The sequence below is a fragment of the Sebastes umbrosus genome, chromosome 5, assembly GCF_015220745.1.
Source record: "Sebastes umbrosus isolate fSebUmb1 chromosome 5, fSebUmb1.pri, whole genome shotgun sequence".
Taxonomy (NCBI): domain Eukaryota; kingdom Metazoa; phylum Chordata; class Actinopteri; order Perciformes; family Sebastidae; genus Sebastes; species Sebastes umbrosus.
This window is the reverse complement of record NC_051273.1, coordinates 86,187-101,554: the sequence shown is the minus strand read 5'-3', so window position 1 is coordinate 101,554 and position 15,368 is coordinate 86,187. Positions and strand designations below refer to the sequence as shown.

Here is a 15,368-nt window from a genome sequence, read left to right as displayed (position 1 = left end):
TAAATAAAATAATAGATAGATAAATTAATTAATTAATTAATTAATAGATAAATAAATAAATGCTTTGTCATCTTAGTGCCACATTTGCTCTCTGGCAGCTTTAAATCACCATTAACACTGAATGCCCAGTTAACTGAATGAATAGATGGTTTGTAGAGAGGTGGTGGTGTGTTCAGGGACTCCTGACTCCTTCAGTGTTTCTACCCTCAGTGGCAGGTCACAGCTGGATTCAGGCCTCTGTGGGAACATCTGGACAGATGCAGATCTTGGTGGATCTTCCTGATGATTCAGCCGGCAGCTCTAATCCTGGTTGTGTTCAGCAGCAGCAACATCTGTCTACCTGCCTGGAGCTCTTTAACTGATGAGCACGCTCACATCTGGACCGATGACATCACTCAGAGGTAATGAATCCACTCTCAACTGTCCGTCCTGATGGCGGAGGGTCACTGCTGGATGATACACAGCTCACATATTATATTATATCTGAGAAACTTAAAGTTCAGTTAACACTCCGACGGCGAGCCGGACGTTATTCTGTCTTTCAGAGGCTGTTGTGGGTTAAATAAATAACGCTCCAAACTGAGGCTAAATGTTGGAGAGGAAAAACTGTCATGGTCATTTTCAAAGGGGTCCCTTGACCTCTGACCTCCAGATATGTGAATGTGTGAGGGCTTTTGTCCGATAAAAGGTCTGAAAAATGTCTGAAAAAAAAGTCTGAGAATATCTGAAAAAAGTAAAAAAAAAAAAAAAAGACTGAAAAATGTCGAAAATAAAAGTCAGAAGAAAATGTTGAAAAAATCGAAAAAAAAATGTTGAAAAAAAGACTGAAAATGTCTGAATTAATTAATCTGTCATTGTTTTGTGTTGTTCATTGATTTACAATAATAAATATATACATACATTTACATAAAGCAGCATATTTGTCCACTCCCATGTTGAAAATCTCCCTTAAGGTTCATTTAGAACTTATAAAAATGTGTGATTAATTGTGATTAATATTTTAATCGATTGACAGATCTATATATATAATATATAATATATAATATATAATGTATATAATATATAATTTATAATATATAATATACATAATATATAATTTATAATATATAATATATATATTATATAATTTATAATATATAATATATAATATATAATATATAATATATAATATATATATATAAACTGGAGGAGAACCGGAGGTTGATAACTGTCAGTAGAGCTTGTGTCCTCAGGGTGGCGCTGTTGGTGTTTCTACTGCAGTCAGACTGTTTGTGTTTATTAATATTTGTCCAATGTTTTATTAATATTTTTGGGATATTTTACAGATTTTTATTGGTGTAAATTTGAAGTCATTTTAAGGAATATGTAGTTGAAAAAAAGAACTTTGCATTAAAACTTGATATGAAAACATTTTATTTGTCAGTTTAAATGTTTATGCAGATTCTTATTCTGCTCTCATTTCAATAGTCTCCTGATGTCTCTGATGTCTCTGATGTCTCTGATGTCTCCTGATCTACATGTTTATGTTTATGTATTTAGGTTATTTCTGTATTTAGGTTGCTGTCTGAGGCTCTGCTGACTGACAGACCTGTCGACCAATCACAGCGCGGCTCTGCTGCTCTGCCGCGCTGTGATTGGTCGCTGCGGTGCCAGGGGGCGGGGCTGTGAGATTACAGCAGCATCTCTCTCTGCGGATGCAGCATCACATCTGGACGCATCTGCATCTGGAGCTGCTCTGCTGCTCTGAACGGAGACCAGACCAGAACCAGACCTCCAGACCTCCAGACCTCCTCTCCTCTCCGAGCAGCGACGGTCCGGGTTCCGCTGCCTGTCCCCGGTGCCGCTCCTCCGGTCTGATCCGGTCCTGTTCTCCGGTACCGGGACTAACGGACCTGCTGCTGGTAGCAACACGGAGCGACCCGGGAGGGGGGTGATGGACTGAACGGATCCGCAGCTGAGGGTTGAGGCCCGGATGAGCTGCGACACATCCGGACCGGCTGCGTCTGGTCCCGGTTCTGGTTCTGGTCCAGAGACTGAAGAGGATTTCACACATTGATCAGTGTTTTAGTTCTGGTTCTGGTCCAGTCTCTGGTACTAGTCCTGGTCTGGATTAGAGCCCATCAGGATCATCATAATCCGGGTTCTACTGAGCTGGATTTAACTCTGAGATCTGATCTGGATTACTCTGCTCCTGGACCTGATCGGGTCACATCTGACCCGGTCTGAACCGGTCCCGGTCCTGGTGTGATCCTGGTCCTGGTCCTGGTCCTGGTCCTGGTCCTGGTCCTGGTCCTGGTCCTGGTCCTGGTCTCTGCTGTCGCCATGCCGACGTCCCGGCCCGGTTCTGCTCCGGTGGAGTTCTGGGTGGACGGGTCCAGGAGGGACGGGTCCGTGGAGGAGGTCTACACCCTGAGCTCGGAGCTGGGCAGGTCTGGACCTCTTTATTAGGGGGGGGGGGGCACAGGGAGATCACATGGACCCCCCACTGGACCGGACCTGAGGGGTCCATGTGATCCTCCTCTGGTCCGGGATTATCTCTAATGGGGGACAGCGGTAGTCCTATAGGGGGTCTGTAGTGGACCCCCTATAGGACCAGAACCAGACGGGTCCATTAAGGTCCAGTTAGACCAGAAGACCAGCAGGGAGGGGTGGATCTCTGGGGGGGGGCTCAGTTCTGACCCGATAAACCAGAGATACACTTTATACACAAATTATACCTCACTACAGGTAGTACTACTACTACTACTACTACTACTACTACTACTATACTTCTAGTACTAGTACCACTACTACTACTACCACTACTACTACTACTACTACTACTACTACTACTACTACTATACTTCTAGTACTAGTACCACTACTACTACTACCACTACTACTACTACTACTACTACTACTACTACTACTACTATACTTCTAGTACTAGTACCACTACTACTACTACCACTACTACTACTACTACTACTACTACTACTACTACTACTACTACTACTAGTACTACTACTACTACTACTACTACTACTACTATACTTCTAGTACTAGTACCACTACTACTACTACCACTACTACTACTACTACTACTACTACTACTATACTTCTAGTACTACTACTACTACTACTACTACTACTACTACTACTACTACTACTAGTACTACTACTACTACTACTACTACTACTACTATACTTCTAGTACTAGTACCACTACTACTACTACCACTACTACTACTACTACTACTACTACTACTATACTTCTAGTACTAGTACTACTACTACTACTACTACTACTACTACTACTACTACTACTACTACTACTACTACTACTATACTTCTAGTACTAGTACCACTACTACTACTACCTACTACTACTACTACTACTACTACTACTACTACTACTACTACTACTACTACTATACTACTAGTACTACTACTACTACTACTACTACTACTACTACTACTACTACTACTACTACTACTACTACTACTACTACTATACTACTAGTACTACTACTACTACTACTACTACTACTACTACTACTACTACTACTACTAGTACTACTACTACTACTACTACTACTACTACTACTAGTACTACCTACTACTACTACTACCACTACTACTACTACTACTACTACTACTACTACTACTACTACTACTACTATACTACTAGTACTACTACTACTACTACTACTACTACTACTACTATACTACTAGTACTACTACTACTACTACTACTACTACTACTACTACTACTACTACTAGTACTACTACTACTACTACTACTACTACTACTACTACTACTACTAGTACTACTACTACTACTACTACTACTACTACTACTACTATACTTACTAGTACTAGTACTACTACTACTACTACTACTACTATACTTCTAGTACTACTACTACTACTACTACTACTACTACTACTACTATACTTCTAGTACTAGTACCACTACTACTACTACCACTACTACTACTACTACTACTACTACTACTACTACTATACTTCTAGTACTACTACTACTACTACTACTACTACTACTACTACTACTACTATACTTCTAGTACTACTACTACTACTACTACTACTACTACTACTACTACTACTACTATACTTCTAGTACTACTACTACTACTACTACTACTACTACTACTACTATACTTCTAGTACTACTACTACTACTACTACTACTACTACTACTACTACTACTACTATACTTCTAGTACTAGTACTACTACTACTACTACTACTACTACTACTACTATACTTCTAGTACTACTACTACTACTACTACTACTACTACTACTATACTTCTAGTACTACTACTACTACTACTACTACTACTACTACTACTATACTTCTAGTACTACTACTACTACTACTACTACTACTACTATACTTCTAGTACTAGTACTACTACTACTACTACTACTACTACTACTACTACTATACTTCTAGTACTAGTACTACTACTACTACTACTACTACTATACTTCTAGTACTACTACTACTACTACTACTACTACTACTACTACTACTATACTTCTAGTACTAGTACCACTACTACTACTACCACTACTACTACTACTACTACTACTACTACTACTACTACTACTATACTTCTAGTACTACTACTACTACTACTACTACTACTACTACTACTACTATACTTCTAGTACTAGTACTACTACTACTACTACTACTACTACTACTACTACTACTATACTTCTAGTACTACTACTACTACTACTACTACTACTACTACTACTATACTTCTAGTACTACTACTACTACTACTACTACTACTACTACTACTACTACTACTACTACTATACTTCTAGTACTAGTACTACTACTACTACTACTACTACTACTACTACTATACTTCTAGTACTACTACTACTACTACTACTACTACTACTACTATACTTCTAGTACTAGTACTACTACTACTACTACTACTACTACTACTACTACTACTATACTTCTAGTACTACTACTACTACTACTACTACTACTACTATACTTCTAGTACTAGTACTACTACTACTACTACTACTACTACTACTACTACTATACTTCTAGTACTAGTACTACTACTACTACTACTACTACTACTACTACTACTATACTTCTAGTACTGGTACTACTACTACTACTACTACTACTACTATACTTCTAGTACTAGTACTACTACTACTACTAATACTACTACTACTATACTTCTAGTACTAGTACTACTACTACTACTACTACTACTATACTTCTAGTACTAGTACTACTACTACTACTACTACTACTACTACTACTACTATACTTCTAGTATTAGTACTACTACTACTACTACTACTACTATACTTCTAGTACTAGTACTACTACTACTACTACTACTACTACTACTAGTACTACTACTACACTTCTAGTACTAGTACTACTACTACTACCACTAGTACTACTACTACTACTACTACTACTACACTTCTAGTACTAGTACTACTACCACTACCACTAGTACTACTACTACTACTAGTACTACTACTAAACTTCTAGTACTAGTACTACTACTACTACTACTACTACTAGTACTACTACTACACTTCTAGTACTAGTACTACTACCACTACCACTAGTACTACTACTACTACTACTAATACTACTACTATACTTCTAGTACTACTACCACTACCACTACTACTACTACTAGTACTAATACTACTACTATACTTCTAGTACTAGTACTACTACCACTACCACTAGTACTACTACTACTACTACTACTAATACTACTGCTATACTTCTAGTACTACTACCACTACCACTACTACTACTACTAGTACTAATACTACTACTATATTTCTAGTACTAGTACTACTACCACTACCACTAGTACTACTACTACTACTACTAATACTACTGCTATACTTCTAGTACTACTACCACTACCACTACTAGTACTACTACTACTAATACTACTACTATACTTCTAGTACTAGTACTACTACCACTAGTACTACTACTACTATACCTGATTAATAGTACATCAGATAAGTGGAGTATTAAAGGGTCCTTTAGTGTTTGTATAGTTTTCAGTTAGTCACTGCTCCTGAAGTCCCGCCTTTTCTTCCGTAACGTGGTGATGTCACCAAGTAAACATTTGCATAACGGCTAGTTTGGCATCGCGCCCTGAAACAGAAGGTTTCAGACGGAGAGATGTGAGGAAATAAAGAGTTTTATGAAGTTTAAAACACGTCAACATGTTCTAATAGAAACCTGAAATATGTATTTATCATAAATATGAAGCTGGAGACGAGACTGAGAGGTCCTCTTTAAACAAAGTGCTTCATAAACAGAAACATCTCCTCTCTCTAGAGACTATAACATATATATCTATATCTATATCTATATCTGTATCTATATCTGTATCTATAGATACAGATATAGATACAGAGATGAAGCTCAAAGTGGCTGAAACACACCCAGCTAGCTGGAAGCTACCAAGCTAGCTAGCTGAGCTAAGAAGCTAGGCTAAGAAGCTAGGCTAAGAAGCTAGGCTAGAAGCTAGGCTAAGAAGCTAGGCTAGAAGCTAGGTTAGAAGCTAGGCTAAGAAGCTAGGCTAGAAGCTAGGCTAAGAAGCTAGGCTAGAAGCTAGGCTAGAAGCTAGGCTAGAAGCTAGGCTAGAAGCTTGGCTAAGAAGCTAGGCTAGAAGCTAGGCTAAGAAGCTAGGCTAGAAGCTAGGTTAGAAGCTAGGCTAAGAAGCTAGGCTAGAAGCTAGGCTAGAAGCTAGGCTAAGAAGCTAGGCTAGAAGCTAGGCTAAGAAGCTAGGCTAGAAGCTAGGCTAAGAAGCTAGGCTAAGAAGCTAGGCTAAGAAGCTAGGTTAGAAGCTAGGTTAGAAGCTAGGTTAGAAGCTAGGCTAAGAAGCTAGGCTAGAAGCTAGGCTAGAAGCTAGGTTAGAAGCTAGGTTAGAAGCTAGGCTAAGAAGCTAGGCTAGAAGCTAGGCTAGAAGCTAGGTTAGAAGCTAGGTTAGAAGCTAGGCTAAGAAGCTAGGCTAGAAGCTAGGCTAAGAAGCTAGGCTAGAAGCTAGGTTAGAAGCTAGGCTAAGAAGCTAGGCTAAGAAGCTAGGCTACATGATCTAAGAGAACGTTGTCGATAGTTTTATTTGTCACAAGAAATCGCACACGCTGCGTTAACGTTGCTATCCCGTTAGCGCCTTCAGTCTGAGCGTTAACATGATTCTGGTTTCTCAGACGTCTCTCTCTAATGTTAGAAACTGATGCAGAGCTAGAGCTGTCAGAGTTAACCACATAATAACTCCATCTTTAGGTTGTAGCAGGCTGGTATCATGTTAAACTAGAGAACCTGATGAATCCATCGGTACCAACCAGGTCAGACCAGCTGGTCATGAAGGAGTTAAATAACGCTCCAAACTGACACTAAATGTTGGAGAGGATAAACTGTCATGTCCATGTCCAAAGGGGTCCCTTGACCTCTGACCTCCAGATCAGTGAATGTAAATGGGTTCTATGGGTACCCACGAGTCTCCCCTTTACAGACATGCCCACTTTATGATCATCACATGCAGTTTGGGGCAAGTCATAGTCAAGTCAGCACACTGACACACTGACAGCTGTTGTTGCCTGTTGGGCTGCAGTTTGCCATGTTCTGATTGGAGCATATTGTTTTATGCTAAATGCAGTACCTGAGAGGGTTTCTGATCAATATCTGACATTGATCTGTGTGTTTGTGTGAACACGTCGTCTCTCAACTCCAGTCTCACGTCTCAGGTCGCTGATCGGACTGTAAACAACAAACAAGAAGTCCGGCCAAGTTATCCACACTGGGTCCGTCAGAGACCGGGTCCATCAGAGACCGGGTCCGTCAGAGACCCGGTCCATCACAGACCGGGTCCATCAGAGACCGGGTCCGTCACAGACTGGACTTAAACATTGTTTTCTTAACTTAATAAAACAAAATGTAACAAATAAATACTATTTTTTTTATTTTATTTTTACAAACTGAATTTTTATTTATTATTAAAATAATAAATCATACACCAGCAACTTGGTAAAAGAAATCTTCAACATTAACAGGAATTATAATTCAAGTGTAAAGAGTTTTAATTCAGCAAAAAAGCAAAAAAAATGGTAAAAATTTGAAATAAAAAAAAAAATGATATAAGGAATTTAACTTAATGTTTATTATTGAGGTCGTAATTAGTTATCGGGATGGGGGGTTGAGGGGTTAACTACGATCTCAATAATGAACAGAAACTATAATTAATTTCTCTCTAACAGTCAACGATAACTGAACTTTATTATCTTTATAAATGTGGAATTATGTCCTTACAGGTGCACCTAATAAATTGGCTGGTGTGAGATCACCGAGACCGTCCAATCAGTGAGCTCCGTGTCGGTCTGACATGTTTACTCCGTCGGTGTGAACTGAAACAACAACAATCATGAATATTAATGAGCTGCAGGTATGAAAGTGACCCACCTGTTGGCTGTCTGTTTACTGTGTGTGTGTGTGTGTTTGTGTGTGTGTGTGTGTGTGTGTGTGTGTGTTCACACCCGTCACGTTGTTTGTTGTTATTTCAGTAAACAACAACAACATCACTGACATCGCCGTGGAAACAGTGAAATGATGTCAGCAGTGAATTCATAAACGTTTGAGCCGCCACCAGCTCCGTTACCAGGTGTCCTGTTGCCATGGAGACCGGCCAGGACTCTGTGTGTGTGTGTGGATCTGTTTCCTCCATCTGTCCCAGCAGAATAACAGATCCCCCCCTACACACACACACACACACACACACACACACACAGTCTCTGCTGTTTGTCTCTCTGAACCAGAAGTCCTCAGATCCTTTGAGGGTCGGAAGACTAGAAAAGCTCCATTTACCATCCTTACTGCAGTAAAAGTACTAATACGCGAATACAAGTAAAAGTCCTTCATTCAGAAAGTATGTCAGTATAATCAGCTAAATGTTCTGAAAGTATATTTTATTAACAAGCCTACCTTAAATATTTAATCTCACATGTTTTATCTGTTCATAATGAACCTTAAAGGAGATTAGTCCAGTATTGAATCCTCTTATCAACATGGGAGTGGACTAATCTGCTGCTTTATGTAAATGTATGTATATATTTATTATTGTAAATCATTAACAACACAGATCAATAACAGATATTGATCCAGAAACCCTCTCAGGTACTGCATTTAGCATAAAACAATATGCTCCAATCATAACATGTCAAACTGCAGCCCAACAGGCAACAACAGCTGTCAGTGTGTCAGTGTGCTGACTTGACTATGACTTGCCCCAAACTGCATGTGATGATCATAAAGTGGGCATGTCTGTAAAGGGGAGACTCGTGGGTACCCATAGAACCCATTTACATTCACTGATCTGGAGGTCAGAGGTCAAGGGACCCCTTTGAAGGTTTTTTTTTAGGTTTAACTCTGCGGTCGGTTACTGGACCTAGAAGCTAACTCTAAGCTAACAGAACCTAGAAGCTAACTGGACCTAGAAGCTAACAGAACCTAGAAGCTAACTGGACCTAGAAGCTAACTCTAAGCTAACAGAACCTAGAAGCTAACAGAACCTAGAAGCTAACTGGACCTAGAAGCTAACAGAACCTAGAAGCTAACAGAACCTAGAAGCTAACTGGACCTAGAAGCTAACTCTAAGCTAACAGAACCTAGAAGCTAACAGAACCTAGAAGCTAACTGGACCTAGAAGCTAACTCTAAGCTAACAGAACCTAGAAGCTAACAGAACCTAGAAGCTAACTGGACCTAGAAGCTAACAGAACCTAGAAGCTAACTGGACCTAGAAGCTAACAGAACCTAGAAGCTAACAGAACCTAGAAGCTAACTGGACCTAGAAGCTAACTCTAAGCTAACAGAACCTAGAAGCTAACAGAACCTAGAAGCTAACAGAACCTAGAAGCTAACTGGACTAGAAGCTAACTGGACTAGAAGCTAACTGGACCTAGAAGCTAACTGGACCTAGAAGCTAACAGAACCTAGAAGCTAACAGAACCTAGAAGCTAACTGGACCTAGAAGCTAACAGAACCTAGAAGCTAACAGAACCTAGAAGCTAACTGGACTAGAAGCTAACTGGACCTAGAAGCTAACAGAACCTAGAAGCTAACAGAACCTAGAAGCTAACTGGACCTAGAAGCTAACTGGACCTAGAAGCTAACAGAACCTAGAAGCTAACTGGACTAGAAGCTAATTGGACCTAGAAGCTAACAGAACCTAGAAGCTAACAGAACCTAGAAGCTAACAGAACCTAGAAGCTAACAGAACCTAGAAGCTAACTGGACTAGAAGCTAACAGAACCTAGAAGCTAACAGAACCTAGAAGCTAACTGAACCTAGAAGCTAACTGAACCGAGAAGCTAACTGGACCTAGAAGCTAACTGGACCTAGAAGTTAACAGAACCTAGAAGCTAACTGAACCTAGAAGCTAACAGAACCTAGAAGCTAACAGAACCTAGAAGCTAACTGAACCTAGAAGCTAACTGGACCTAGAAGCTAACAGAACCTAGAAGCTAACTGGACTAGAAGCTAACTGAACCTAGAAGCTAACTGGACCTAGAAGCTAACTGGACCTAGAAGCTAACAGAACCTAGAAGCTAACAGAACCTAGAAGCTAACTGGACTAGAAGCTAACTGGACTAGAAGCTAACAGAACCTAGAAGCTAACTGAACCTAGAAGCTAACTGGACCTAGAAGCTAACAGAACCTAGAAGCTAACAGAACCTAGAAGCTAACTGGACTAGAAGCTAACTGGACTAGAAGCTAACAGAACCTAGAAGCTAACTGAACCTAGAAGCTAACTGGACCTAGAAGCTAACAGAACCTAGAAGCTAACTGGACCTAGAAGCTAACAGAACCTAGAAGCTAACAGAACCTAGAAGCTAACTGGACTAGAAGCTAACTGGACCTAGAAGCTAACAGAACCTAGAAGCTAACAGAACCTAGAAGCTAACTGGACCTAGAAGCTAACTGGACCTAGAAGCTAACAGAACCTAGAAGCTAACTGGACTAGAAGCTAATTGGACCTAGAAGCTAACAGAACCTAGAAGCTAACAGAACCTAGAAGCTAACAGAACCTAGAAGCTAACTGGACTAGAAGCTAACAGAACCTAGAAGCTAACAGAACCTAGAAGCTAACAGAACCTAGAAGCTAACTGAACCTAGAAGCTAACTGAACCTAGAAGCTAACAGAACCTAGAAGCTAACTGGACCTAGAAGCTAACTGGACCTAGAAGCTAACAGAACCTAGAAGCTAACTGAACCTAGAAGCTAACAGAACCTAGAAGCTAACAGAACCTAGAAGCTAACTGAACCTAGAAGCTAACAGAACCTAGAAGACAACTGAACCTAGAAGCTAACTGGACTAGAAGCTAACTGAACCTAGAAGCTAACTGGACCTAGAAGCTAACAGAACCTAGAAGCTAACTGGACCTAGAAGCTAACAGAACCTAGAAGCTAACTGAACCTAGAAGCTAACAGAACCTAGAAGCTAACTGGACTAGAAGCTAACAGAACCTAGAAGCTAACTGAACCTAGAAGCTAACTGGACCTAGAAGCTAACAGAACCTAGAAGCTAACTGGACTAGAAGCTAACTGAACCTAGAAGCTAACTGGACCTAGAAGCTAACAGAACCTAGAAGCTAACTGGACTAGAAGCTAACTGGACCTAGAAGCTAACTGGACCTAGAAGCTAACAGAACCTAGAAGCTAACTGGACCTAGAAGCTAACTCTAAGCTAACAGAACCTAGAAGCTAACAGAACCTAGAAGCTAACTGGACCTAGAAGCTAACAGAACCTAGAAGCTAACAGAACCTAGAAGCTAACTGGACCTAGAAGCTAACTCTAAGCTAACAGAACCTAGAAGCTAACAGAACCTAGAAGCTAACTGGACCTAGAAGCTAACAGAACCTAGAAGCTAACTGGACCTAGAAGCTAACAGAACCTAGAAGCTAACAGAACCTAGAAGCTAACTGGACCTAGAAGCTAACTCTAAGCTAACAGAACTAGAAGCTAACAGAACCTAGAAGCTAACAGAACCTAGAAGCTAACTGGACTAGAAGCTAACTGGACTAGAAGCTAACTGGACCTAGAAGCTAACTGGACCTAGAAGCTAACAGAACCTAGAAGCTAACAGAACCTAGAAGCTAACTGGACCTAGAAGCTAACAGAACCTAGAAGCTAACAGAACCTAGAAGCTAACTGGACTAGAAGCTAACTGGACCCTAGAAGCTAACAGAACCTAGAAGCTAACAGAACCTAGAAGCTAACTGGACCTAGAAGCTAACTGGACCTAGAAGCTAACAGAACCTAGAAGCTAACTGGACTAGAAGCTAATTGGACCTAGAAGCTAACAGAACCTAGAAGCTAACAGAACCTAGAAGCTAACAGAACCTAGAAGCTAACAGAACCTAGAAGCTAACTGGACTAGAAGCTAACAGAACCTAGAAGCTAACAGAACCTAGAAGCTAACTGAACCTAGAAGCTAACTGAACCGAGAAGCTAACTGGACCTAGAAGCTAACTGGACCTAGAAGTTAACAGAACCTAGAAGCTAACTGAACCTAGAAGCTAACAGAACCTAGAAGCTAACAGAACCTAGAAGCTAACTGAACCTAGAAGCTAACTGGACCTAGAAGCTAACAGAACCTAGAAGCTAACTGGACCTAGAAGCTAACTGAACCTAGAAGCTAACTGGACCTAGAAGCTAACTGGACCTAGAAGCTAACAGAACCTAGAAGCTAACAGAACCTAGAAGCTAACTGGACTAGAAGCTAACTGGACTAGAAGCTAACAGAACCTAGAAGCTAACTGAACCTAGAAGCTAACTGGACCTAGAAGCTAACAGAACCTAGAAGCTAACAGAACCTAGAAGCTAACTGGACTAGAAGCTAACTGGACTAGAAGCTAACAGAACCTAGAAGCTAACTGAACCTAGAAGCTAACTGGACCTAGAAGCTAACAGAACCTAGAAGCTAACTGGACCTAGAAGCTAACAGAACCTAGAAGCTAACAGAACCTAGAAGCTAACTGGACTAGAAGCTAACTGGACCTAGAAGCTAACAGAACCTAGAAGCTAACAGAACCTAGAAGCTAACTGGACCTAGAAGCTAACTGGACCTAGAAGCTAACAGAACCTAGAAGCTAACTGGACTAGAAGCTAATTGGACCTAGAAGCTAACAGAACCTAGAAGCTAACAGAACCTAGAAGCTAACAGAACCTAGAAGCTAACTGGACTAGAAGCTAACAGAACCTAGAAGCTAACAGAACCTAGAAGCTAACAGAACCTAGAAGCTAACTGAACCTAGAAGCTAACTGAACCTAGAAGCTAACAGAACCTAGAAGCTAACTGGACCTAGAAGCTAACTGGACCTAGAAGCTAACAGAACCTAGAAGCTAACTGAACCTAGAAGCTAACAGAACCTAGAAGCTAACAGAACCTAGAAGCTAACTGAACCTAGAAGCTAACAGAACCTAGAAGACAACTGAACCTAGAAGCTAACTGGACTAGAAGCTAACTGAACCTAGAAGCTAACTGGACCTAGAAGCTAACAGAACCTAGAAGCTAACTGGACCTAGAAGCTAACAGAACCTAGAAGCTAACTGAACCTAGAAGCTAACAGAACCTAGAAGCTAACTGAACCTAGAAGCTAACAGAACCTAGAAGCTAACTGAACCTAGAAGCTAACTGGACCTAGAAGCTAACAGAACCTAGAAGCTAACTGGACTAGAAGCTAACTGAACCTAGAAGCTAACTGGACCTAGAAGCTAACAGAACCTAGAAGCTAACTGGACTAGAAGCTAACTGGACCTAGAAGCTAACTGGACCTAGAAGCTAACAGAACCTAGAAGCTAACAGAACCTAGAAGCTAACTGGACTAGAAGCTAACAGAACCTAGAAGCTAACTGAACCTAGAAGCTAACAGAACCTAGAAGCTAACTGAACCTAGAAGCTAACTGAACCTAGAAGCTAACAGAACCTAGAAGCTAACTGAACCTAGAAGCTAACTGGACCTAGAAGCTAACAGAACCTAGAAGCTAACTGGACTAGAAGCTAACTGAACCTAGAAGCTAACTGGACCTAGAAGCTAACTGGACCTAGAAGCTAACAGAACCTAGAAGCTAACAGAACCTAGAAGCTAACTGGACTAGAAGCTAACTGGACCTAGAAGCTAACAGAACCTAGAAGCTAACAGAACCTAGAAGCTAACAGAACCTAGAAGCTAACTGGACTAGAAGCTAACTGGACCTAGAAGCTAACAGAACCTAGAAGCTAACTGGACCTAGAAGCTAACAGAACCTAGAAGCTAACAGAACCTAGAAGCTAACTGAACCTAGAAGCTAACTGAACCTAGAAGCTAACAGAACCTAGAAGCTAACTGAACCTAGAAGCTAACTGGACCTAGAAGCTAACTGGACCTAGAAGCTAACAGAACCTAGAAGCTAACTGAACCTAGAAGCTAACAGAACCTAGAAGCTAACTGAACCTAGAAGCTAACTGGACCTAGAAGCTAACTGGACCTAGAAGCTAACAGAACCTAGAAGCTAACAGAACCTAGAAGCTAACTGGACTAGAAGCTAACTGGACTAGAAGCTAACTGGACCTAGAAGCTAACAGAACCTAGAAGCTAACAGAACCTAGAAGCTAACTGGACTAGAAGCTAACTGGACCTAGAAGCTAACAGAACCTAGAAGCTAACAGAACCTAGAAGCTAACAGAACCTAGAAGCTAACTGGACTAGAAGCTAATTGGACCTAGAAGCTAACAGAACCTAGAAGCTAACTGGACTAGAAGCTAACTGGACCTAGAAGCTAACTGGACTAGAAGCTAATTGGACCTAGAAGCTAACTGAACCTAGAAGCTAACTGGACTAGAAGCTAATTGGACCTAGAAGCTAACAGAACCTAGAAGCTAACTGGACTAGAAGCTAATTGGACCTAGAAGCTAACTGGACCTAGAAGCTAATTGGACCTAGAAGCTAACAGAACCTAGAAGCTAACTGGACTAGAAGCTAATTGGACCTAGAAGCTAACAGAACCTAGAAGCTAACTGGACTAGAAGCTAACTGGACCTAGAAGCTAACTGCTGGTTGTCCTGTGTTTCCTTCCAGAGGAGCGACGTCCATCGTGTATCGCTGTGAGGAGAAACAGACTCAGAAACCCTACGCCCTCAAAGTCCTCAAGAAAACGGTCAGTGTTCAACCAGGATGAGAGGTCAGAGGTCACGATGAGAGGTCAGAGGTCATGATCAGAGGTCCAAGCTGATGGAGTCTGTCACCAGATTCAGGGATCAGATGGACCTGTTCATGTTCACGTTAGCGTTCTCG

At 40.8% G+C, this 15,368-nt stretch overlaps 1 protein-coding gene across 3 annotated transcripts in view; it reads left to right on the top strand.

Moving 5' to 3' along the window:
- Window positions 1-1,553: 1,553 nt before the first annotated feature.
- The window catches only part of si:ch73-60h1.1 (calcium/calmodulin-dependent protein kinase type IV), a 37,590-nt gene continuing 23,775 nt past the window's right edge, over window positions 1,554-15,368 (top strand). For all 3 annotated transcript variants that reach the window (XR_005206970.1, XR_005206971.1, XM_037770097.1), the window contains exons 1-2: window positions 1,554-2,429; window positions 15,153-15,231. Coding sequence is in view for 1 of the 3 variants with exons in the window: in XM_037770097.1 (XP_037626025.1) it covers window positions 2,323-2,429; window positions 15,153-15,231 (186 nt within the window). In the remaining 2 variants the exon portion in view is untranslated. The remainder of the gene's footprint in view (window positions 2,430-15,152; window positions 15,232-15,368) is intronic.